Source organism: Tetrao urogallus, assembly GCF_951394365.1.
Source record: "Tetrao urogallus genome assembly, chromosome: 22".
NCBI classification, from domain to species: Eukaryota; Metazoa; Chordata; class Aves; order Galliformes; family Phasianidae; genus Tetrao; species Tetrao urogallus.
The window spans coordinates 879,855-906,019 of NC_136835.1; the positions used below are offsets into that span (position 1 = coordinate 879,855).

At 46.9% G+C, this 26,165-nt stretch overlaps 2 protein-coding genes across 5 annotated transcripts in view; both read left to right on the top strand.

Annotated features, from left to right (window-relative positions):
- Window positions 1-4,262, top strand: part of NCAM1 (neural cell adhesion molecule 1) — a gene marked incomplete at both ends in the record, with an annotated part of 77,297 nt that extends 73,035 nt beyond the window's left edge. For 2 of the 4 annotated variants that reach the window (XM_079545705.1, XM_079545706.1), the window contains 2 exons: window positions 1,075-1,857; window positions 4,142-4,262. In XM_079545705.1, coding sequence (XP_079401831.1) covers window positions 1,075-1,857; window positions 4,142-4,262 — 904 coding nt within the window. The remainder of the gene's footprint in view (window positions 1-1,074; window positions 1,858-4,141) is intronic. The other 2 variants (XM_079545707.1, XM_079545708.1) reach the window with 1 other exon arrangement.
- Window positions 4,263-10,070: 5,808 nt separating this feature from the next.
- TTC12 (tetratricopeptide repeat domain 12) lies at window positions 10,071-23,793 on the top strand (the record flags this gene model as incomplete). The annotated part of the gene is made up of 21 exons (XM_079545828.1): window positions 10,071-10,182; window positions 10,279-10,430; window positions 10,905-10,935; window positions 11,610-11,687; window positions 11,819-11,940; window positions 12,110-12,169; window positions 12,310-12,381; window positions 13,095-13,155; window positions 13,244-13,432; window positions 14,305-14,374; window positions 15,355-15,443; window positions 16,054-16,222; window positions 17,238-17,330; window positions 17,523-17,586; window positions 18,058-18,192; window positions 18,333-18,434; window positions 19,259-19,327; window positions 20,166-20,267; window positions 21,075-21,174; window positions 22,540-22,765; window positions 23,718-23,793. The coding sequence occupies 21 exons, from the start codon at window positions 10,071-10,073 to the stop codon at window positions 23,791-23,793; spliced, it is 2,172 nt and encodes a 723-aa protein (XP_079401954.1).
- Window positions 23,794-26,165: the final 2,372 nt, after the last annotated feature.

Below are 26,165 nucleotides of genomic sequence, written 5' to 3' on the forward strand. Positions count from 1 at the left end.
CTGACATAGCCGTGAGAAAATGCTTCCTCTCTTCCCTGCCTGACTCCCACCTGCTTTGATGGAGTTTGCAGTGGAGCCCACTGGTAAAATGGCTCTGCTGGAAGTCGCTTTGAGGTGAGAAGAGGAAGGAGGCTGTACCACAAGCACATTGAAATGCAGAAGCAAAGCACAGCAGAGTAGCTAAGATCTGTATGCTTGTGATTTTCTTGTGTTGTCTTACTGGGGTTTTATCTTGGTTACCTTCCTTTACAAAGATTTTCTCTTAGTTCATAAGGCTGAGGTGGTGTTCTCAGGCACGCTGGCTTCTATTGGAGTAAATCAGTTGTTGTTTCCAACCTCTCATCCGTGTACTTAAGCAATCAGTGCTATATTGTGGCAGCAAAAGCATAATTACACTGTCAGGCATTGTCCTAAAGCAGCCCCTATTCCTGCTAGAACAATAGGCAGAGGTTAATCTAGTCAGAAGGGTGGAAACTGTCGCTTCTAAGCTGCATGAATGTACATATATTATGTGTGTGTATGTGAGGACAGGAATTACATTACGTGTGGTTTGATGGAGGCCTTAGACTTGTTGGCAAAAGCATAGGGCCAAGACAGGAGACTGAATTCAGGAGTCCTGCACTGGGATGTTGTTGCATGGTTACAGATGGCACAAAGCTGCAACCTCTGGGAATTGGTAGAAGGCTTCCTTGTAAAGCTAGATGTGAGAGGATGAGAAGGAAGTTAGCCTGAAAGAGAAGACTCTGCAAGTCAACAGGGTTACATTTGACCAAGACTTGAAGCATAATCTGTCTGAGCAAGCCACTCCTGAAGGTTGTGTCCTCTCTGCTCTTCCTTCTCTTCCTAATTGTCCTTCAGTCACCCTGCCAGCCCTTGCTGCCCTTTGTGTATTTCATCTCTGAAAGCTTTCTCCTTCTCTGCCTCCACGCTGTGTTTGTGTTGTAACACCACCATGCTGCTGCTGCTGTTTCACCCACTTGCCTTCTCATGCTTATGCTTTGCTTCCCTTTCCCCATGCTGTCGTTTATGGGCTTCATTGTCTCTATTTCTCTTCTACTCCTGCCCTCTTCACAGGCACACCGCCGATACCGCAGCTACTGTTGAGGACATGCTGCCTTCTGTAACTACGGGCACCACTAACTCTGACACTATCACTGAAACTTTTGCCACTGCTCAGAACAGCCCCACCAGTGAGACCACCACCCTGACCTCCAGTATTGCCCCACCAGCCACGGCCATTCCTGACTCAAACGCCATGTCGCCTGGCCAGGCTACTCCAGCCAAAGCGGGAGCTGCCCCGGTCTCTCCACCACCACCCTCTTCTACGCCCAAAGTGGCTCCCCTTGTTGATCTCAGCGATACCCCAAGCTCTGCTCCAGCTACTAACAATTTGTCTTCAAGTGTCCTGTCCAACCAAGGTGCGGTGCTGAGCCCCAGCACTGTTGCTAACGTGGCCGAGACCTCCAAAGCAGCAGCTGGTAACAAGTCAGCTGCCCCAACCCCTGCAAACCTCACTAGCCCTCCAGCTCCATCAGAGCCCAAGCAGGAGGTCTCAAGCACCAAGAGCCCCGAGAAAGAAGCTGCGCAGCCCAGTACAGTGAAGAGCCCAACAGAGACAGCCAAGAACCCGAGCAACCCGAAGAGTGAGGCTGCTTCAGGCGGCACCACAAACCCCTCCCAGAATGAGGACTTTAAAATGGACGAAGGGACCTTCAAGACACCAGACATTGATCTTGCAAAGGATGTTTTTGCAGCTCTTGGCACTACTACTCCTGCCAGTGTGGCTAGCGGGCAAGCTCGTGAGCTTGCTTCTTCCACTGCAGACAGCTCTGTACCTGCTGCACCTGCAAAGACCGAGTATGGCTGCCTTTAATCTTCTGTTGGTTGTGTGCTGTGTCTCTCGTGCACTGGTGCTTGTGCTGTGTTCTTGTTGGGTGTTCTCTGAACTAATCTCATTCTTTCCGTAGCAAACTAACTCACCAGTGAACTAACTAAGCAGGGCTTGGCTTTAAAGGTTCAGGAGGAAAGCAGGAATAGGCTGTGCAAGGGCAACAAAGACAAACGTAGGAATTCCTCATAAACGTGTGATTCTTTAATTTTTTTGCAGCTTTGCCTATTGTAGATCATTCTTTCCTAAAAGAGATTAGAAACAGTTTGGTTTGGTGCAAAGGAAGTGCTGTCCTCAGAGGCACCGAGTTCCTCCAGTTCAGTGAGCACAGGCACCCAAATTCAGTTTCCCAGCAGATCAGTGGGCCCACTCAGAACTTCTGACTGCATAAGACAGGGCAGAAACTAGAGCCACGTGAAAGTGTAAAAGTGTGAGACCTCTGGATTTGCCCAGAGAGGTTGTGGATGCGTCATCCCTGGAGGCATTCAAGGCCAGGTTGGATGGGACCCTGGACAGCCCAATCTGACATGGCAGGGGTTTGGAAGCGGATGATCTTTAAGGTCCCCTGCAACCTAAGGCACTATATGGATTTGTACCTAAAGTAAAGGTCAGTGCAAAAGGGTAAGGCGTTGTGCTCCTGTCTGTGCATTGGTGAGCACTCAGTACGTTTGGGTCAGGATAACTTGCAGTGTCTTTGTTGTCCCGGTACATCTGGGATGAGTCTCCATCCACTGTACTTCATCTCCTTTATACCAGCTGAGAGAGCACCAACATGCTCCTAGGCAGGACAACACTAGAAGTCCTTTGGGAGCCTTTCCTCAGGTGAGATGAATCCACAGCTTGTGTTTGGCAGAGACACCATAACTGAAGTGAAAACAGCATGAAGTTCTCACCTGCTAACTGGGAGAAGCATCCCCAGCTGTTACACAGATGTTGGACAAGAACATCTTCTTGCTCTGTCTGTTTGGACAGTGGTTGGTGGCAGAGCCGTTAGAGCAGAAGCCTGGAAAATGCTGATTGAAACAGATAAGCTTCTCTTTAGGAAACAAGTACTGCAGTTCCCAATTCCTTCTGGCTTCCTATATGGACACTGTTGACAGGCAGCTTCAACTAGGAGCACCTCTTGCTGCATGAGTGAGGCCTGTCCTTTATTGCTAGAAAGACTCAAAAAGGCAGCTCAGATCTGTTGTGAAAGCAGCTCCCAAAAGCAGGAGGCAGAGACCATGGCAGGACTTTGCCTTTTGTTAAGGAAAGCATGTTGGTGACACAGAGCTCATTCATGATGAACATGAATCCTTGCAGCTAAAAGCTGCTGCCCCGTCGTGCTGGGTGCTATAGAGACAAAGAGAGCAGAGGGTTGTGAGCTGGTGCGGAGCTGAACAAGGTAGGAGATGATTTGCCTGTCGTGAGGAAGCATTTCAGCTGAGTGAGTGCAGTTTGGTCTGCACCACACAAAGGAATTCCTGGTGTGGTGGAACACAGGGCTGTGTTCTTTCTGCCAGTGCAGCCACCTTCTGCCTGTGCTGCCCATCTGCTTCCCCTTCTTGAAACCAGTTGGCAACCGTAGGCTCGGGTCATCTCACCCACTGGTCAGAGTGCAGTGGGGTTCCAGCTGTCTCAGGCTGACTTTGCAGTGGGATGGAACAGGAAGGCTACGAGGAGTGCCTGGTGTGGCACTTCCCATAGCTGTGAAGAGTGTTGGACCAACAGGCTTCTCTGGTTCTGTAGTAAGTGCCAAGGACAGGTGGAGAATCAGCATTAGGTGATGACCTTCCATATGCTTGTGAAAATGCATTTGACTTACTGTGTTTTTATTCCTGCTGCATACTGTGAAATTATGGAGATGACTTCCTATAGAAAAAGGGATCTACTGCTGAATTGCAGTGTGTTCTAACAGGACGTTAGGTGGCATAAATGAGTGATGGTAAAAATCAAATTCATTTGCAATTGTGTGAGTTATGCTGTTTTCCTGTGGCATTCCACACTGCTGCACACCCTCTGTGCTTCTGCTGCAGCCCTCCTGCTATAGTAGCCCAATGCAGGAGGAAATTCCAGAAGGATTTCAGTAGAGCTAAGTGAGCTGGGGGGGGAGGTGAGTCTGGTTGTCCTTATCTCTGCATCTGTCATTTTGCTCTGTCAAGGAGACACATTTGAGTGTTTCCAGCAACGTCTTCTTTCCTGATCGCTCATCTACCACAGTTGGTCTGTATTTCTCTGTCTCTAAACTGTGCCATTTTGGTGATTCTTCTTCAGGAAAACCCCAGTAGAAGACAAACCTGAAGTGCAAGCAACGGAAACTAAGACACCTCCAGCAGAAGTGAAGACGGTCCCCAACGAAGCCACACAAACAAATGAAAATGAGAGCAAAGCATGATCAGCAACAGATGAAAAAACATGGCAGAACGACTTCACCCAAGCATTTACAACACGAAACACAACACACATCTCATTCCTCTAGTGTCTGTTGCCTTTTTTTTAAAAAAAAAAAAACAAACAAAACAGAAAATGCATAAATGGGGAGGGGGGGGTTCTCTCTTTTTTTCTTTTTTTCTTTTTTTTCTTAAGATTTTTAGGAAGGTTCTATTTGTCGTGCACTTGCTTTTAAAAAGTAATACATTTTGAAACAGGGTTTAACCCATCACCAAATCGGGGGCTCAGCTGTCCCCTGGTATGCTCAAAATTGCAGAATACCACTTACAGCATCGCTGAGGAGCTCAGAGTCAACCAGTCTTAGATGAAAGGAAAAAAGAGAAAAGAAAAAAGAAGACCCTGTTCTTTCCTTGGTTAGAATAGTAGATATAACCACTGTACTGCTTGCCTACTTGGTACAGGTGGTACTTAGTGAACAAAGTCCACAATTTATTTTTATACTTTTCAGTCGAGTTTGAAATATGTAAAGCCTCATAAATAAGTTATAATTTCTGTTCACCTTGTGTTCAGTATGCAAAGTGTCGTGAGCATTTTGTGGCTGAATTCTGTTCTCCACTTTAGACATTGATTTGGGGGGTTATTCTTTTTGTTAGGAAGAATGCCAAAATTGCAGCTTTGGGGGATGTATTTCAATTTGCAGTATTCAGACTCTACATTTCTTTAAATTTTATGTTAATTTTTGCCAACTTTTGTTCTCTCCAGTGTTTACAATTGACAATTTTTTTTTAACTTTTGTTGTGTTTAAATGTATTTGTAAAATAGCTGCCTTTTTTTTTTTTAAAGTAAATCCAGACTCTAGCTACTAGGTTAGCAGCATGCTTGCTTTGCAAAGGGAGACATTTTAAAATATCGATGTTTACAGTAGTTTCCCCTTTATCTTTTTTAATTATTATTATTATTATAATTATTATTATTATTTCTTACTGGAGTAAGAAAAAAAGAGTAATGCTGGTCTTTGGTTTGTTTTTGGGGGGTAGGGCATGGGGAATATCCCAACCACTTGTCACCAATCGAGGTCTGTATCCAGCAATCCACATAAACACGCTTAACTTCGAACAAGAGAGTTGCTGGCGAGAGTTTCCTTATATACTTAAATTTATTACGAGTGTAAGTCCCTTGCTGGACCTGGGCCTGACTGCATAAGAAAAATATCATCTCTGCTTTTTTAGGACATTCTTCTCTTTCCTTCATGGAACCCTCCCAGAGCTTTGAGAAGCAGAAGAGGGATTGTACAGTTAGGGCTGGGCTGGTCTTGTCTCCGCTGTTTGACTGCATCCATTTCTCCTTAGAATGTTGATGACTGCCATTTCCTTTGACCCCAGAAACTGATTTAAAAGCATTGACTTTCCGCACTTAAATAAAGTTTCCTTTAGAAGAGTGGAAACACTAAAAACAGAATGTTCTGCTCTCATGCGGGTGATGTTCATGAGCACAGCAGCATGCAGGTGTCCCTGCTCATTGCAGGGGAGTTGGACTGGGTGACCTTTAAGGGTCCCTTCCAACCCAAACAATTCTGTGACTCTCCGTAAGACCCCTTCTGCAAGGACAGCGCCAGCACACCGTGTCTGTTCAGTCATCCACGTATGCTCTGCATCATCCAAACCATGTAACCATGGCTGAGCGCTTGGGCATCAGTGCCAACACTCCCGTTGATGTCCCTGCTCTTTGCACCATGCCTTTAGCAGTCAGAGCAAGGGGCTGATGTCACACGTGCATTGTTGTGGTCATCACTGGGAGTCATGGAGTAACACTGGGACTTTGGAGTGGGAAGAAGAGAAGGTTGAGCAGAAGGAAGGCGGAGGAAGGCCAGCCCGTTGTATAGAGGTGCTCCTTCTCTGGGGGTTTTGCTTTGTTTGTTTTTCCTTTGTTTTCCTTTTTTTTTTTTTCTACTTTAGATCTGCAAGCTTGTGCACTGTGGGTGCGTGACTTTTAGTGTGAAACGTGTTTTTTGTCATAGTATTGAAATAATTGAAAAAAAAAAAAAAAGCTTCAACATAGTTTGGATGTGGAAGGTGTAGCGAATAGTTCAGATTTCAAATATATATATTCAGGAGAAAAAAAAAAAAGAGAACAACTCTTAGAAGGAACACAAGCCTTTAAATGACAAACCCAAGCTGACGATGTTGCATCGTGCCATGGGGACGAGCAGAAGGGTGATGGGGTTGGGGAGACCACGCTTGGCTCGGGTGAACTGAGCCACTCTCGTTGGTGTGTCCTTCTGAGTGTGCAGTTTTTTACAGTGGCATCACATGATTTCAAACAGTGAAAAACAGTGGTTTTGTCATTTGCTAAGTGTGGGGTTTTTGCATTTTTTCCTCAGCTCCTGGGGATGGAAGTGGAGGATGGCTGGATGTGCAGGCGCAGACACTCAGGCAGTACCGTCCCAGGCAGGACAGCAGGGCAGGACAGGTCCTCACTTGAAAGCCTTGTGTCAGATTCGACCCATGCTTGCCCCGTGACAGCAGTGTTGGTGTAAGTAAGGCGAAGTTTGGTCCGTGGTCCCCTGACCTTACGTGTCATGCCTCCCTGAGCAGCAACAGGAGCAAACGCTGCTCAGCACAGTGACCCGGAGTGGCACGTCCAGTGCCACTGCTCAGCACCCATCGGCTGGCACTGTGGTGGCTGCCACCCAGACTGGCATTTCTGCCACATAAGGCCACCAGCCCAGGGCCCCATCCGGCACCTGGTGTCACAGTGCCCAGTGCCTGCTGGGCTGTGTCTCGTGGATGGAGCCTCTGTCCTGCTCCCTTAGTGCCCCTGTGACTTCCCCATCCCCAGTCCCCTTAGATTAATTTTGGAGAGCGTTTTTATACTTGCCCTTAACGGAGAATAATTTGTTTTAATTTATAAATATCCCATTCCCAAGGTAGCTTAGGCTTCATTGCTTTTATTTAAACCTTTGAAGAGGGACCAACCTGATGCCGTTTGCGCTGTATATGTTTATATATGTATCCATGCCATACATATATATATCTATATGGCAACTCAGACTGATCAGCTTCTAGTTGTGGAGTGACTACATTTCATGCTGCACCATACGTAATGATGATGAGGTAATAGTGCATCCAGTTGTTCAGCTTTTAGAGTGGAGTTTTATTTTCACACTTTTCTATGGAGCCTTCAAACCCCAGGTTTTCACACTAGGCTGTTTTGATAGTTGTTCTCAGACCTCCACTGACATCCTTACCCAGCATTCCCTACTTTTGGGGGCCTTCTATCTTGTTAAAAAAACAAAAAAACAAAAAATCTTTTTACCGAGTGAAACATCAATTCCACCTTTATTCCCATTCTCACTGGTGTAAATACTGATACTAACTGAGGATTTTGACTTTGCATTCTGTCAGAATACTGTGTTCAAATAAAAATTACAAAAAAAAAAAAAAATACCAACAAAAAACCTCATGCCTGCAGTCTGCACTTCTTCAGATGTCAGCAGTTGTGTACGGAGCAATTCTGGAGTGCCGGGTGCCACAGAGAGGAGCATTGGTCGGGTCTGTCCTTCTGTGCCACCTACATTACTGCCTTGAGATGACAATCACACCGATGCTGTTGAATGTTGCTGTGAACCCGAGTCAGCTGGGTGTCCCATAGGGAGGCTGAGTGGCGTGTGCGTGTGTGTGAGTGTTGGCTTCAAAAGGTGTCAGTAACGTGTCCCAAGTCGTGTCCCTGCACATGGATGATGCTGGAGTAATCAAACTGCATTTAATTCTATCTTAAGCATTGATTTCTCCTACAGTATTCTGGACAAGTAGCAGCCCGTGGCCTGGACCGGTACACACTGCTGGGCAAAGAACTGGGTGCACTGCTGGGTGCCCCAGGGGTCGGCGTTGGGGCCGTCCTGTTCAGTGCCTTTACTGATGATGTGCATGAGGGCACCGAGTGCATCCCAGCAGGTTTGCAGACAGCTCCACGTGGGGGGAAGCGTGCATCTGCCCGAGGGCAGGCAGCCCTACAGAGGGACCTGGACAGGCCGATGGCTGGGCTGAGGCCAACGGGACGGAGCTCAAGCAGCCGAGTGCCGGCTCCTGCGCTTCGGCCACAACAACCCCACGCGGCGCCGCAGGCTTGGGGCAGAGCGGCTGCAAGCTGTGCGGAGGGAAAGGAGCCGCGGCTGTCGGTCGGCGCTCGGCTGGGCGTGAGCCAGCAGTGTGCCCAGGTGGCCGAGAAGGCCGACGGCAGCCTGGCTGTGTCAGCAGCAGCGCAGCCAGCAGGAGCGGGAGGTGAGCGTCCCCTGCACTCAGCTCTGCGAGGCCGCAGCTCGGCGCTGTGCTCGGCGTTGGGCCCCTCGCTGCAATGCAGGCGTGGAGGCTGGGAGCGTGCAGAGAAGGGAACGGAGCTGTGAGGGGTCTGGAGCACAATGGGGTGCGATGGGGAGCGGCTGAGGGAGCTGGGATTGTTCAGTGTGGAGAAGAGGAGCTCAGGGGAAACCTCACTGCTCTCTGCAGCTCCCTGACTGGGGGCTGTGGTGGGCTGGGGGTCGGCCTCTTCTCACAGGAAACAGCAAGAGGACGAGAGTTGCTCCAGGGGAGATTAAGGTTGGATATTAGGAGAAACTTCTCCGAAAGAGTGGTCATTGGAACAGCTGCGCAGGGAGGTGGTAAAGTCCCTGGAGGTATTCAGGAAATGTGGAGACTGAGGGACACAGTCAGTGGGCAACATTGGTGGTAGGTGGATAGTTGGACCGGGTGATCTTCAAGGTCTTTTCCACCTTAATGATTCTATGATTTCCCAGGACATGGACTGAAAAGCTGAGAGCTCTGCTGTACATCAGTCCTTGGTTGCTGGAATTGCACACAGAAAATAACACAGGTATGTGTATTGAGCTGCAACACTTGTTATCCCACACAGAGCTCTGCCATTTCTGCACCCCCAGCAGCGCCGTGCTCTGCTCTGAGCGCAGCTCGGCATGCTGTGCAGCAGGGCAATGCTGGAGCAGAGCTGCTGGGAGAGACCACATAAACCACATAAACCACATATGCCGCTGCTTTACACAAGCTTGTCCCCATCTCCTCAGAACACAACAGTGGGCTGAAGCAGTCACAGTCGATGTTAATTGGCAGCGTGGCTTCCATAGGAAAACCACTTCTTCAGGGTCTGGGAACGTCCCCTTTTGGGGCTGAGCACCAGCCCGAGGTAACACAGATACACTTCCCTCCATTGTTTCTTTTCCAACTGAATTCAGCTGAACAAAGTATCCTGCACAAGCTGCACTTGATGTTGCATCACTCGGCGTCCTTCTCCTCTCCAGCCCTTCCTCAGCTGCTCCACCCGAGGCGATGTCAGTGCGGCCATCCCGTGACACACGGCGCCGAGCACGCGGTGACAGCGGCGGGCAGTGGGACGGCATCACCCGGGGTTCTGCAAGCTGTCATTCATCCGGCACGGGGAATTATTTGTGGTGTTGATTTAAATGGCAAAGCACAGAGCAAACAGCATCTGCTCCGAAGCTGAAATCTGCAGAGCCCAGGAGGGAGGCACCTCCAAAACAGCCCTAGCTTAGCAACGAGCTCTTTGTGCTGTGTGCGGCTTAACCGCGATAGCTTTTACTCTCTTTGATCTTCGGGGTGGCTTTATTCCCTGGATTTCCCAAGACAACGAACACACACTGCTCCACAAGGCAGCGCTGCGGGCGCAGAACGCGAAATGGCGGCCTGCGAACCCCCGCCTCCCTGCGCGTAGCCACGCCCGCTCTTAGCGTAGCCACGCCCCTACTCTCCCTCCGCGTTGTCGTTACGTCAGCAGCGTGGTATCCATGGCAACACCGCAGACGCTGCGCAACCTGCGGCCTCCCGCCATGGCCGCGCTGGCCGACCCGCAGCAGGAGGAAGAGTTCCAGCGCTTCCTCCGCCGCGTGGACGACATCAGTGAGTGCGGCAGAGGGGGGGTGAAACGGCCGGGAGATGGAAGGGGGAATGAATGGAACACTGCTCGTCCACATCTTGCCTGTCGGGTCTCCCCAGGCCGCCTGGTGCAAGGCTTGAGCTCTGCGGACGCCGCTGTCCGGGACGGAGCGATCGCCGAGGCGGACCGGCGGCTCCGGGAGCGGCGGGGCAGCGAGCAGAGCGCGGCCGGGGCGGACAGGACGGTGATCAACACGCGCCATCCCGTACAGGTTTGTGCCCCGCTCCTGTGGCCCTGCCTTCTGCACGTGGTGCTCTTTCAACTCCTGCCAAGCAGAAAATCTCCAACGATGCGTAAGGGGAGCTCAAAGCCCACCCAGTGCCATCCCCGGCCGTGGGCAGGGCTGCCCCCACCAGCTCAGGCTGCCCAGGGCCCCATCCCACCTGGCCTGGAGTGCCTGCAGGGATGGGGCACCCACAGCTCTCTGGGCAGCAACGCCAGCACCTCACTGCCCTGACCAAAGGATTGCTTCCTTACAGCTCACCCACATCTGCCCTCTTTTAGTTTGAAGCCATTCCTCTTTGTCCTGTCACTGTAACGCCATGTAGAAAGTCAATCCCCTGCTGCTTGTAAGCTCCCTTCTGGTGAAGGCGTACTTCACCACCTGTTCCACTGCTGCTATGGATTCTACTGAATTATCCATATGCAAACCTACATGTGCTTTACTTCTCTTTTTTTTTTTTAGGATTCAGTGAACGCAGAGGCAGTGCACACAGGTAAGGCAGTGCGCACAGGTAAAGCGGTGCTCCCTGCAGCCCTCAGCACCCCTTCTGTCTGCAGTAGCAGTGGTGCACTGAGGATTGCTCTTAGCTCACACAAGACCTTGTTCTACTGCCACTAAAGTGGAGGCAAACTCTTTGGACACATCTAGAAATGCATCTGTGGCTCATACCCGTGTGGCTGAGCATGTCCATTGGTATAGCTTGTCACTGCTGCATGTTAAAGGCTGTTCTTCTGGATTCAGAAAGAAAGAAATGCCTGTCTGGAGGTGAGCTGCTTTGTGGAAAGTACAATCCTAAGAGCTTAGATATGTAATACATTCCCATTCCAGTTTAATTTCCAAAGTGTTTCCTTCAGATTTTCTTACAATGTGGTGGATGCCCCATTCGTGGAGACTTTCAAGGCAAAGCTGGATCAGGCAACTGGATCAGGCCCTGGGCAACCTGATGGGGTTGTGCATGTCCCTGGGCATTGCAGGGGAGTTGGACTAGATGGCCTCTAAAGGTCCCTTCCAACTCTAAGGATTCTATGATTCTTTGTACAGAAATGGCTCAGATGTACATTGGAAATGACTTTTTTTCTTGTATGCAATTCAATTTTTAATAAAGTAAATTTTTCTTTATTAATTTTTCATAACAAAAATGCCACCAACTCTCCTCCTGCCTCCAAGAGGGCTTCCTGGCTGCTTTGGAGAAGGATGCAAAAGAACGAGCTGAACGAAGGAAGATAAATGAACGCTTAGCAAATGGTAATCAGCAGGGGCTCAAGCAGCTGATGCCTTGGGGAGGTACCCAGCTGGTGTGCTTTGAGATGTGTCACTGCATGGGGACAAAACAAATGCCAAAGTGTTACTTGGAGTGTGTGTGTATTGTTCTGCAGCTCTGAAGGAGAAGGGAAACGATGCCTTCAGGAAAGGGGACTACAGCACAGCTGCCCAGAGGTACACTGATGGCCTGCAGAAGCTGAAGGATGTGCCAGAGCTGTACACCAACAGAGCACAGGTCAGTGCAGGAGCTGCTGGCGTACTGACCAGAATACTGCTCTCTGTGTTCTGTTAGTGGCACAAGGCTTGAAAAGGATGGTTCTGCTTCCTGTGGGAGTTTCACAAAAGGTGATGGGTGTTGCTTGACTCCGAGGCTTAGAAAAGGGACTTCTTTGGCTGTATTTCAGGCCTACCTGAAGATGCATGAATATGGAAAAGCCATTGGTGACTGTGAGTGGGCGTTAAAGGTACGTTCAGTTCTGTGGTCAGGTCGAGTGTTTGTGTGCAGCTGTCAGTACGGAGATGGCATGCTAATGGCAGTGGGAATATGCTGGGGGGAGGTATTTGAAGTTTCTAAACACTTTGTGTGAAATTCCTTTTTTAACAGTGCAATGCAAAATGCATTAAAGCCTATTTTCTAATGGGGAAAGCTCACCTGGCGCTTAAGCACTATGATGAGGTGAGTTGACTAATTCTTGTCTGCTAGACCATGCCTGTGATTTTGATGTGATATTGTGGGTGAAGGGACTAATCTGTTGTCTTTTGCATCAGACAGGCGTGTACATGGAGCTTGAAAGAGATTCTGTCCTCCTGCAAAGACAAATAATTTTAAAATCTAGTCTTCTTTCTACTTCTTATGTCTTTTCTGATGGTTTGCTCAGGTGTGGCAACTGCACTGGCAGCCTGCAGGCAGAGAGGCAGCGCTGTGCTCAGTGGCCATGCTTTGTCTGGTGGGGATTTGTCGCCACTTGGCGACAAATGAGCAAAGTGTATTTCTACCTTTTAATCCTGAATTGCTCTGCTGCACAGAGCAATTAAACTGCATAGCAATAAGAGGTGATTGTATGTCACCTCTGAAGGAGGAAAGCTCCCTGCATTTCGGGTTAACTGAACTGTTAAGGTGAAAGCTGCTAATGGGAGTGATAGTGTTTCTTTTTCTTTCTGTGATGCTGAATGTCAAACAAAAGATTCAGTTCCACATTCATGTCTGAAGTCCTGATGGGAGCTGAAAACTGTTAAAATAATGGAACATCAAAGCTTTGGTTTGCTTCCTTCTGTAAATATTATTCCTCAGACTTTTACAGTTGTGTAGGCCAGGAACTAACAGCCAGGAGTATTAGCACCTCCTCATTCCTCTTTGAACATAAGAGCCTGTTTCTTTTCTGAATTAAGTCCAGGCAGTGCTACCAGAAGCTCTTACAGCTTGATCCCCAAAAGAAAATTTTATTTAAAGGTAAGGAGTGTCAGTTTTGCTACTCCTGTCTCTTGGTTTCTGATCAGAACATTCTGTTAACTTACTTTGATTTCTTTTGCTTTCCAAGATTGCATGAATGAGGTTAACTTGGAGGAAAAAAGAATGCAAGAGGAAGATAGAGCGATGAAAGCATTTCAGTCCGGAAAACATGCAGCTCTGTCCATAAAAGATCTGCTGCAGAAACTCAACAGGCCAAACCAGAATATCCTCTACTATACGGGAGGGATCCAAGTTCTGATAGGAGCTGTGAAGGAGTGTGAGTGTTTGATGCAAAGCTTGTTTCCGTGAGGGGTTGTAACCCACCCGGGTGGATGAGTACAACTGCAGTAGTTTTTGAAAGACCAAAAAGCCATTCCTCTGTTAAAAAAAACATATAACAAACGGTGTTTGCTATTTCAACGTTTATGTACAGTGCATGTTTCCTTTTTTTTTTTTTTTTTTTTTTAATTACTAAACCAATTCTGTAGCTGAGCTGTTGATACTTCTTAAGGACTTAGTCATGTCATAGAACCTCAGAACGGCTCAGGTTGGAGGGGAGCTCAAAGCCCACCCAGTGCCACCCCCAGCCGTGGGCAGGGCTGCCCCCCACCAGCTCAGGCTGCCCAGGGCCCCATCCCACCTGGCCTGGAGTGCCTGCAGGGATGGGGCACCCACAGCTCTCTGGGCAGCAGCGCCAGCGCCTCACTGCCCTGACCAAAGGATTGCTTCCTCACAGCTCACCCACATCTACCCTCTTGTAGCTTAAAACCATTCCTCCTTGTCTTGTCACTACAATTTAAGAGGTCTCAAATTACTTTTGAAAAGTTTGCAGTCCTCTGTTGGAGAATAATGATTTGCAGGACCACTCTCCTGTTTAAGTCCTCATAAAAACCCTTGAGCATGAAGTCAGTCTTTCTCCACTGCACCAGGCATCAATTAGAGTGGTCTTCCACTTCAAACCTGTTTCTGCTTCAAGTGCTCTTGAAGTTTTTCCCCTTTTCACATTGCAAACCTCCTTTCCCCAAAGCTGTTGATCCAGTGACCTTTTCCTTCAATGCTGTGTTGCAGCAGAGCAGGTGTCTGCCTTCGCCATGGTGCGTCAGCCAGATGGCTCACAGAGCTGACTTGTTTCTCTCTGCCTCTTTCCAGGCACTGAGCAAACTTTATTTAGAACAAACAATGGGTTCAGTATCATCAATGACAACGAGGTCATAAGACGGTAAGAGCTCTCCAGAAGAGAACAGAAGCACGTTACAGCATGAGGAAGTGACAGTGTTGTTTTCGAGAAACTCAATCGCCTCACGAAACGCAGATGAAATGATCACAAGATAATGAAATAACTGGTTGTGATGTCTGAATAGACTGACTTGTATCTGACCCAAACAAGTAGGGCTCTTTTGGATGCAGTGGACTCATGAGTTTCTGCTTCTGTCACTGATCTCCTATTTCTGCACAGTTCCCCTATCTCTAATGGTGAGAGCAGGGCTGTAAAAGCTTACTGGAAGAGAACAGCTGATATAAAAGCATAGTTGCCTGAAGTATGTCTGGCTGGACATCAATAAATGTCTCACCTCAGCTCTGCAAAAACTCTCCTCAACCTGTAAAATTCTTCAGTCCTGTAACTGAGGGGGGGGATTCCCTCTGGGACCTGTGTTCTCTGCTGCTGTGTGTTCTGGGCGGCCATTAGATGTTTTGGTAACCAAGAAACAAATCCAGTTCAATCGCTTTCTAAACTTTGTCCTGTAAGGGATCTCTTGCCTAGTAGATCATAGACGCAAGCAAGATCCACAGGGAAGATGTGATCTGAAAATTTTGCACAACTAAGTTTGTTTGGAACAGTGTGACCTGGTTGGAAAAGGGAAGAGCTGTTCTGCGTGCTTCCAGATTCGCACCACGCTCTCCCTCCCTGGCTCACCACAATCAGTCAGTGCAGAACTGAACACATTACAGTGCTGCATACTGATTGTGGGTGGTCTGTGTGTGCTCAGGGCGGTTAGATTCAGCAAAACATCGGTCTGGCATTGGAGGAGGTCGTCTGGAAGGCACATCTGGTTAAACGCTGTTATTAGAGCTTATGAGCTTAAGTGTTTGTATGGCAGATCCTCATTGCTGTGAGGCTTTCCTGATGTCCCCAGCCAAAGAGCTAACCCTGTTTCATCTGCCCCGCGTTCCTTTTGCAAGCTAATGTTTCTCATTTAGGGGCTTCTGTGCAGGAAGAAAGAGCACTGCTGAAGTGGATCTGTGTGTTTCTCTTCTCTCCCTTTGGCAAGCTGTGTGCGCTGGGAATGGTAAAAATGTGATCAACATTAATCATTGTTCATGTTCTGTTAATATTGCACACACTGGGTCTAAAATTGTTGTTTGGCACAAGCAATCGCTTTCCCAGAGCACTTGGGTCTAGGCCTTGCTGTCAGCAAAGCTTTATGAGGGTTGGAGCTATTCTGCTGAGCGCTGCTTCAGCACGGGGCTGAGTTTCCAGTCTGTTTCTGTGCCCATTTTATGTATGCTGACGGGCAGAAAGTCAATTCCCTGTGATTATTGCTGGCTCTTAAGATAACATCACGTTCGTTTTGTCTTTTTTAAGCAGTTCTACCTGTAAAAAGCAGGAGTGCTGTTAGAGAAGGGTGAATTCCTTTGGCATCGGCAGTAAGAGGTCGTTGGTTGGGTAGCTCATGCCTCTGTTTCCCTGAGGTTTGCAGGGAGGTCGGCAGCAGATTGAAGTGGTGAAGTGGTGCAGGCTGCCGTGGGGAAAAGAAGAGTGCTTGTGCCTGCACTTGTGTTCACTTGTGTGTTGCTGGGTCCAGCTGATGCATGAGGAATTGTGTAGTTAGTGAGAGCAGGAGTGATGATGGGGATTGCATCGCCTGTGACATTGTACTTAGATTCCTCTTTTTGCAGAAGAAAATCAGTGGCTGCTGTTGACTCACCCTGATGTGAATGCACAGCTGTTGGAATTGCTGTGTTCTGGTGTGTTGGAGATCCAAAAGGAGACGCTGGCACTAATTGCTCTCTATTCAGATAATGAGAATGGGAGGAGACTGTTGATCAGGCACCAGGACCTATCCAGGTAACAAATGCAACTATAATTTAGTAGAAGTCCCTTTACCCTGGGCTTGCAGAGGTCCAAAGCTCGCTCCACTGGCACCAAGCAGAGCACCAGGTGGGTGACAGGCTTCTGAAAGGGGTATCATGATGTTGAGACTTAGGCCAAGGTGAGCAGAAGTGGGAGTGAGGTGTAGGGAGACAGCAAACTTTTGCACTGGAGATGTCTGTGAAGCTAAGCAGCTAAGCTAAGGAGGTCCTCCTTTCTGAAGAGGTGTAACTTGGAAGCATAGTTATTCTTTTTAAACCAGTAAGGCTGTGTGCCTAGCACTCCAGTAAGAGCTGCCATTGTTGCCTCTTGGTATAGCTCATGCTTTCAAACAGCTGCTCTCTCCTCATCTGGCAGCTGGCATTTATGAGTCGGTGTTGCCAAGGCTCACTAAGTGGAGAAATAAAAAGCCTGTTACCTCGTTGCTCTTGTCCTGCCATTTCCTTCTTAGAATGGTTTGGGTTGGAAGAGGTCTTTAAGGTCATCTAATTCCAACTCCCTGCTATAGGCAGGGACACCTCCCCCTAGACCAGGTTGCTCACAGCCCCATCCAGCCTGCCTTGAACGCTTCCAGCGAGGGACTATTCACAGCCTCACTGGGTGACCTGTTCCAGTGTCTCACCAACATCACAGTAAAGAATTTCTTCCCAATATCTAGTCTAAATCTACCCTCTTCCAAGTTTCCCAGTTAACCTGAGTTAACCAGAGCAGAAATTTTTAATGTGCTACTTTGCACTAAAAATTTAAACCAGTGGATGAACAGAACAGGTTCTCCACAGATGTGCACTTCACTGTGTTACATACAATGTTCATCCCAAGACCTGTAAAGCTTCTTGGTTAAAACACCCACTCACGCCCAAAAACTGTTGGGTTTGCTCAGCACGTCCTTCTAAACCACACAGTCATCACCAGTAATCTTCCCTGCAAATGTCTTTAATAATTAGGCCAAAGCTGACATGCAGTTTTTTTCTCTTTTTTTTATTTATGACAGATGGCTGCAGATATTGGTGACGTTTGTCAACAGCACTGATGCCAGGGCTGGCAGTGCCATGAGTATTCTGTCGGATTTAAGTCAAGAGGAAAAGTAACTTGCACTTTTTCCTTTTTTTTAATAAGTTACAATAGTATATACTAAGTGACCTTGTGATAGAGGCTGCCAGCCTTCTTTACTCATTTTACCTTCTCTATATGTTGCTGTTTTGTTGCTTATATCTGTTTGTTTGTCTGTTATTCTAAAGCTCTAAGTGTCCAAACATGGCTTTCTTTGTCCTCACAGGTTCAAAGCACAGTGTCGCCTCACGTTTTCCACATCTGTTTTACCATTGTTCATCCAACTGCTGGTATGAAAGGTCTTAATTTCTGTGTTTCCAACATATTCTTCTATAACATGTCTCATGACAACTCCTTCCAGCATCTGAAGGGGCTGTGAGAAGGGAGGGGACGGACTCTATAGTGGGTCTGTGTGATGGGAGAAGGGGAGATGGCTTCAGACCACAAGAGGGGAGATTGAGGTGGAGCTGAGGAAGAAGGTTTGGCAGTGAGGGCGGTGAGGCGCTGGCACTGCTGCCCAGAGAGGCGGTGGTGCCCCGTCCCTGCAGACAGCCAAGGTCAGGCTGGACGGGGCTGTGAGCACTGCTGAGCTGTGGGTGTCCCTGTGCGCTGCAGGGAGCGGCACCAGGCGGCCTTCAGCTCCCTTCCACCCAAACCATTCTGTGATTCTATGAAAGATCCTGAAATCTCAGTCAGAGAGATAGGAGCACCCGTATGTTGTAATTTGCTCTTAATGTGTTCTTCTACTCTTCTGTTTTTAGGCCTCAGCCAAGCAGGTGGACCAGGCAGCCCTCTCACGTTGCATTGGCATCATGGGGAACCTGTGTGCAGATGCAGCCATCCGAGTGCAGATGGCAGAGTGCAATGAGTGCTGGCAAGCCTGCTTACAGCTGGTGGTAAGGAGGCTTGGTGGCTCCCTATAGCAGCATTTTCTGCCCTGCTGCCTCTGAAAATGGCACCTGTGTGATGTGTTTGTGCCTTCCCCAGCAGCGCTGAACCTCTGAGTTGATCACACTTTTCTCTCCTTTGTGCACAGGATGGATGTGCTGATGTTGGCACACCCAGATATCAGGAGTGTGTGTTTGCAGTGCTGGGCCTCATGATGAACTTACTGCTTGAATCAAACTCCGTCATCCAGGTAAATGAGACCAGAGATGTTCTTTGGTAGCTTTCTTCCTGTGATCGCTTTCTTGGTGATAGAAAATTCTGTGAGCAGTTTGAGCACCTTCCTCCCTTGTTACTGTAAATGGGCCCCATGAACGTTCTGTAGCTAAATGGGAACATTTTGATAGAGTGAGAGAGGGAATGGCCACAGAACAGCATGAGTCTCACAGTCTGTATCAGGAGAGGAGCACAGCTATGCTGTGTGGATGTAGAGTCTTCTTTCACAACAAACGTGCTGAGATGCTCCTAAGGCTCCAACATCAGAATTTGCTGGTGTTTGGTTAATTGTTAATTTTTGTTGGTGTTTAAGGTTACCAGTTGGGGTCCTTGGCAGTTCAAGTAAGCTAAAAAGCAGAAGAATGTAAGAAATGTCCATTAACACCACCCTGTGTAAGCATCTAAATGTGCTACTGAGGGACGGGGGTTATGGTGGTAGGTGGATGGTTGGATGAGGTGATCCTGGAGGGCTTTTCCAACCATAACTATTCTATGATTCACCCACAGACACACAGTTTTGACAAAAACGCAGCGTAAGGCATAGATGGCTCCATGCCATCATGTTGCAAATGGTTTGTTTTGCATCAATCTCCAATTCTGGAATGTTCTTAGGTGCTTGGCACATCCCAAAACTACTTTAAAGAAACATTAAAAAAGAACAACTGCTGAAAAGTTATTAATTGGGGCCATGTGTGCCCCCATCTCCGTTTGTAACATAGAGCAATTTGTTACATTCAAGCATTTCTGCTTGAATGCTTTGTGGCAGTCAGCTGTTCCTGAGCTCTTGGCTTTGTTTTGCAGTGCCTTGCTTTGGACATAAGTGGCAGATGCATGTCCCTGCTCAGGGATCAGGATGGAAGAACTGTGACAGTAAGTAGACATCTCTGGAGTAAGAAAAGATCGCATTGCTCAGTCAGACCTGAACACTGCAGTGCCAAACCCTGACCTGTGCAAGCTTTGCGGAAGCCTTTCTGTTAGGCTTTGAAGCCGAAAACAAATGTTGAATATTAGTAGTAGCAACAACAAAAAATAACATGGCCCTTGGATTATTTATATTCTGGTTGATGAAAGAGATGTTCAGTGTTTTCTTGAAACCTACAAAGTAGAAGCCTGCACAAATCGTTTCATCCTTTGGATGGTTTTCAGTGCAAAGCATTAAATCAATCTGGAAGCAAAGGAGCAAGAACAGTTTGGGTGTTTAACAGCTGTTCCTTTTTATAGTTCCTGTTGTGAATCATTCCTAGGACATTGTACCCCTACTAATGGTGTGTAACTCCCACATATAGTAATTATTCAAGGCAAATGGGTGGAAGCAGATGTGGTCTCAGCTGGGAGTCTCTTCACCTCTCTGAACTCACATGAGCTGTTCTGATCTGTTTTATGTGCAATTAGAGGCTCAAGTTGTCACTGGTGCTATTTGTTTCAAAAAATAAGTGTGCAGTGTCCTTGATCATACTTTGGTATCACCCCCCTGTATTGGAATCTTTAGAAGCTGTGCTGAGCTCACTTTCCAGTAAGCAACAAAAAAAGCTGCGTCCTAAAGATGTTCTTCATTATATTTCTGTAAACTCCTTTTGTCATTTGAATGACTTTGGGTTTGTTCTGCCATCTGCAAAACCAAAATAATTTGAAAACTCTTTAAATAAATTTGTCTGTACAAATAAATGTTGGGCATTTTTTTCTTTTCTCCCACACTTTTCTTACTCAGAGAGCCATTGGAGTGCTGAGTCGCATCCTGGCAGCATCCCCACTGGCAGTAGAAGAAGCAGTGAAAGGAGGAGTGGTGAAGAAAATGATCAAATTCTTGAAGGTAAAGTAATTCCACTGATTTCACTTTGTTTTTCCTTTCGAAGTCCCTAAAGAAAACCTAAATTGCCCCTGCATTCAGCCTCCTTTCCCAAGGAGAAAGACCTGTGCAGTCACTCTGCATGTGTTTGCATCCATTCCATCAGAGTGCTGGGGCTCTCTAGCACAATTTCAACAAGTCTGGAGCATAACTGCTGCCTTGTAGTCTGTATCCCAAATTTCTGAGTTGTTTCTCCGTGTGCCAAATGCCCCTACAGCTCTACTTGTGGAGATCTGCAAATGCAGGAATCCACTACTGCAGGCTCCATTGCAGGATTAAAGCTTAAGATGGGGTGATAAAATCTGGACCACTGAAGGCAATGGAGCCCTTTGCCCTGATGACCAGTGAGTGCTGAATCAGGCCAGGAGGAATATATCCCCTGTCTGTAGGCACTGCTTGGCTGTGTATCTGTGCACTGATGGGGTTTGTATCCACGCAGCCTTGTGCAGATGCCAGACTTGCTGTCCTGCAGATTGAAGCAGCCTAAACAAAAGACTGTAACAGTCTAACTCCTGTAACTAGTAAGCACCAGAGCTGTTGGAAAGAAACTGGGCTCCAGAGATTGAGATAATTCTGTATGTGTGCTGTTGGCAGGGAAGAGTGGTTTCTATTCTATTTTTCAATCTCTGTCCATTCTGAGGTCTTTATTTGGGATATGATCTTAGGCATAGTGAACAACTGTATCTGTGGTACCTAAACTGTTTTGTAACCTTAAGTTGGGGCATGGACTGTATGCTTATTAGTTTACACTTTATTCTAATCCAAATCTAGGCTGGAGGACAGACCACATCCAGTTACGCTATAAGGACTCTTTCCATCTGCACAAGAAGCAGCAGACAAGCCCAGGAAGAGGTGGTGAAGTCAGATAAGAGTAAGTGACAGCTACACTAATTAGAGAGAGAATGCAAGAATCTCAGCATTGCCCACCTACCTTCCTCCCTTCTAGGACAGAGATCTACACTTGTTTTACTCTTGCAAGACTTCTATCATGTTTTCTAAGAAATCCTTAATGAGCCTTCGTTTGTGTGGATGCAAACGTGCATCAAATAGAAAGCTTGGGTTAGAGAAACTGCCCTTTACATTCATAAAATGGTTTGATATACTTTTTTGGGAGGGCAGAAATCTCTGAAAATTCTGGAAATGCAACCCAATTTCTGTTACAATTCAGAAGTTGGTGGCCAAAAGATGAAGCTGTGTTTAGACAGCTGAATTCCAGAGGTCGGGGTTGCTTACAGGTTCCTTCAACTTCTGTGTGGACATTTGGTCTTATATTAATATATGAGGTCTCATATTAATAAAATAAATAATAATAAAAAATAATATTTGGTCTCCTATTAATATACTAATAGGAAATGGGTGAGGAGGTGGATTGCCAGTATCAGACAGGTGGGTGTCTCGGGGTATTTTTGAGTTATTAATGTTTGCTCTGGTTGTGTGGTATAACACTACTTAGATTGCTTTAAAATCCAGATTCAATTAGTGCTTATGTAATTACCACAGAGAATACTTAAGTGTGATCTAAATAGTTGAACCTGTCAAGAAATTGTCAGTTCATGTAGCTCTGCTTGAACCCAAAGGATTTTCACTCATTAAAAGCCTCTCAGAGCATCATCTTCCTTTTGTACACCCAAATTAGTTTCACTGTCATCTGCAGATGAAGCTTCCGTTTCCTCAGATAGCAAGAGCAATTCTCATTGTTTTCACCAAAATTCTGGATATTCACCTTGTGAAAAGTCACTATTTCTGTCATCATTTTGCTAACACAGGCTTAGCTCTGCTGCTAGGAGATTCATTCCTGTTGGAACTGAGCTGTAAAACCCATCACAGTGCGAGATCTCTTAGTCAGCAAGCAGCAACGGCGGCGCGTTCAGATTCAGGGGAATGTGTAACAAATGGAGAAACACAAAGTCTGTACTGAAGAACCTCTTGGCGTGCAGATGCATTTTGCTGGGACAGATGTGTTCACAGGTGAAGAGGAGAAAGCACATGGCACCCTGAGCCTGGAGAAGCAATGCTTTTGCTCTTCCAGGTTTTCTAGGAAAATATTTCCCCATGGAACAGTGCTGGGGGTTCTGCTCTATTGCTTAGATAAAAGCAGCAGAAGATACTGTTCATTGCAGGGCAGTTGGACTAGATGACTTCTAAGGGTCCCTTCCATGTCAAAGGATTCTATGATATCAGTGCTATTTGAACAAGTCTGGGCTCACTGTATACGTGAAATCTTTCTTGTTCACAGAGTTCAGCGTACTGCTGAAGCTCCTGGACTCAGAAAATGAAATGATTGTGGGAAATGCTGCTTTCTGCCTTGGTCAGTGCCTCCTTGTTCCTGGAGCAGCAACATCCTTACTGAATTCCAACGTTGTGATGGCTCTGTTGAAACACGCTGGTGGTGATGCTGCAAGAACTTCAGTGCAGGAGAATGCAGCAATTGCTCTGGGGAAGCTGTGTGTTGCAGAACCAAGGTATTGCAAAAAAAAAAAGCAAAACCACACCAAAACCAGTGGAAACAAAATACTGCTGTTCTGCACCATCCAGATTTTACTTGTTGGTAATTGTTGGAAAACTGACATGTGAACCTATATGGGAACTGGGACATGGTGGGGGGAGGAAAATGAGGAATCCAGTAACGCCAAACCAGTGTGGGTCAATTCCACGCAGAGAGGCAGCAGTACGGGGCAGATGAGCAGCTTGTTTAAGTGTTCTATGACATGCCACTCTTCCTCTAGTTGGAGTTCCCATTTGCTGTACTGTCTGCCCCATCCTGCTTTAGGATTTTTTGTTTCTCATTCTGATTGCTTGCAGGAGCTCATTTTGCATTGTTTCATGTTACTTGTGCTGGAAGAATGGACAGAGGAAAAGTGATCAGTTAAGCTTGTAGAGGTCAGAAATGAAAGCACAACAAAAGTATAGATGTCAGCACAGAATGTCTGTGCTGCTGCCTGCCAAGAGCGGGCTGAGCCCCAGCTGGCTGCACGCTGCCAGGTGGACACAGAGCTGTGTTCTTATTAGGAGAACTGAGTTCCAGTACCAATGTTTCTGTACCTCCTGAGCCACTGCAGAAAACAACGGGTAATGCAAAGGGTAATGGTGAAGTTCCAGAAGTGCTTTGTGTTCCCTGGAGCTCCCAAATGAGCAAGAAAGGATCTGCTCTGAGCTCTGCAAAACACTGCAGAGATGTGAGAACCTTATTAGGGGTGTCGCCTATATGAACAGTTGTCAAGTATCATTTGGAACTCTGGCTTTCCTTTTCATGGGGAATAGCCATTTAGAAACCTTCTGTCGTGTTACTTTGGAGTTAAGGTGTTCAGTGACCTTGATGGTTTCGTTGAGGGCATAGCAGAGCAGTGGGAGCTTAAGAATCCTGTAGTCAGTCACTCCCCATCCTCTCAGCAACCTCTCCCTTTGTCTTTTCAGGCATATTTGTCAACTGCGGGAGCTCAATGGCATGGCCATCCTCAACTCCTCTATGAAATATGTGCACAGCTCCTGACGTCCCCCAGAGGGCTTTGATAAATGCTATTCATATCCCTTACTGTTCCATGTTTTCTTCTTTCCTTAATAAAGCTCATTCAAAGCAGATAACCTTTTCAACCGCTTTCAAGTGTTTGCTCATACATAGAAGCCAGAGAAATGATATCAACATAAAGATCAGGAGAAAGAAGGTAATTTATTATCTAGGCTAACAACTAAAAATAACAACTTCTGCTCTGCTCATATTCACTTCAGTAAATGATGCTGCCCTTTCCTGGGGCCAAGTCTCTTGTTGCTTCATCATCAACCAAAGGGTCACCTGCCTTGTGGTGTGAGTCAGTGCCCAGAGCTTAGAAGAAAACAGAAACAATCCTTCATCTCCTGGGGGCTACTTTATGCTTTGATATTGCATGTGTGATCTCACCTGCTTAAATACATTGATTTTAGCATACTAATTTACTGAGCTGTGGTTCTTAGTGATAACTTATGGTAATGAGGTTAACGAATGAATTAGGGTCTCATTTAGCAGCATTACTTTTGTAAATTTGGTTGAATCCCTTTGGCCTTTATATTTGAGTGGAGTAAGAACAGCTGATGACCTGCTTGATCCTAAGGACTTTCTCGTGGCCTCTTGTGTTCATCTCTAATTGTTAGGAGACCATAACACAAATGGTTCATCCTTTCCTGTCTGTGTTTTCTGGAGAGGTCAGTAACGAATTAAGAGCAATGCCAAGTTAAGTGTGACCTGCAAAGAAAGGCAGTAACGCATTGCTCTTCTTAAGTGTCCTTCCAAAAAGACATTTTAAATCATATAGAGGTGTTTAGTCTGAAGAACTGTCTTTCTGCACTGAAGTGTAGCAGTTTTATTGCTGAAGTTCATTGCCTGCTATAAAACAGTGCTTTAGCATGAAGGCAAAGCACCAAAAGTGTGCTTTAATCATCTATGAATCAAAGCCCCTCAGCTTTAGTGGATGTCTTCAATGCTTCTGAAAGGTTATCCGTAGCAGATTCTTCATGGTGAGCAGCAGTAGCACTGCTGGTTAAAGGCTATCAAATTTAACAAATGTTCTCTTTGAAAATAAACAGGTGAACCTACATCCAAATCTCTAGTAAAGGCTTGCAGAACTTCACCCAAACAAGGACGTGACCATAAACGCAGTTTCTTTTTGCCGCAGTTCTGAGCATGGAAACCAAGAGATGTATTATGTTTATGGCGAAGCATGGTCAGTTGTGTTTGACTTTGAAATGGCTTTTCCAGCTGCTTCCATGACACTCGTGATGGTCTGTGTACATAATCTCATCCCTTTAGAACAGTAGCCTATAATTTGTGTATCATCTCCTTTTTGATATCATCTTCCTTCCAGAACAGCAGCTGGATCTTCTCACTTTAGAAGGAAGAAACTCTCTTGCCCCTGCTTTTCTTCCCTGGAAGTGAAAAGCATCTGATCAATAATCTCACTGTGTTTTATAAATCCCTACCAATAAATTGCACCCAGCCAAGGCAAATAGGTAACAAATATTTGACACCTTTCTGTAGCAAGCATGTCCAAATAAGCAGTACTGCACTTCAAGCTTGGCAAATGCCAACAATGTCTTACCAAAAAACCCAAAACATTAGTTCATTAGTGTTCCAGGACTGGCTGCCCCAGATGCCAGTCAAGATACGTGCCTTTCCCAAACAGCTGTGGCAGTGGGAAGGAGGTGACCTTGGTGAGCGATGGGGCACAGATCAGGACTATCTGCTGGGCTGTGCTTCATCAGCCTGCTGCAGGACAGATAATGCCTTATTGTTGGTTTCCCTCAAGAGCGATCGCCTCTTCCTTGGTGTCTTTTACAGTGCTCTTCTGAGCTGTTGTTGTTCTGTTTATCTGAATGTTGCTCATTTTTTAGATGCGATTTCCACTACGCTCACGACATTCACGGCTATGTAATAATGTTCTCTCTTATCTCCTCAGCCTGCATTGTTCCAAATTTCCTGTCTCCCAGAGTTGCTTTTGCTGCTGTATGTGTGTGGGTGCCTGGTGCTACCTGTGTGATGCTGCTCTCCAGCTCCAGGTGAATGTTTGCAAGGACAGGAGGGCTCACTGTTAAAGGAAATAAGGATGCACAGGATTGCCAAACAAGGTCCTGGCCTTCTCCTCTGTTATTATGCAAGTTTAAATTGTATCATAATCATAGAATGGCTCAAGTTGGAGGGGAGCTCAAAGCCCACCCAGTGCCACCCCTGGCCGTGGGCAGGGCTGCCCCCCACCAGCTCAGGCTGCCCAGGGCCCCATCCCACCTGGCCTGGAGTGCCTGCAGGGATGGGGCACCCACAGCTCTCTGGGCAGCAGCGCCAGCGCCTCACCGCCCTGACCAAAGGATTGCTTCCTCACAGCTCACCCACATCTC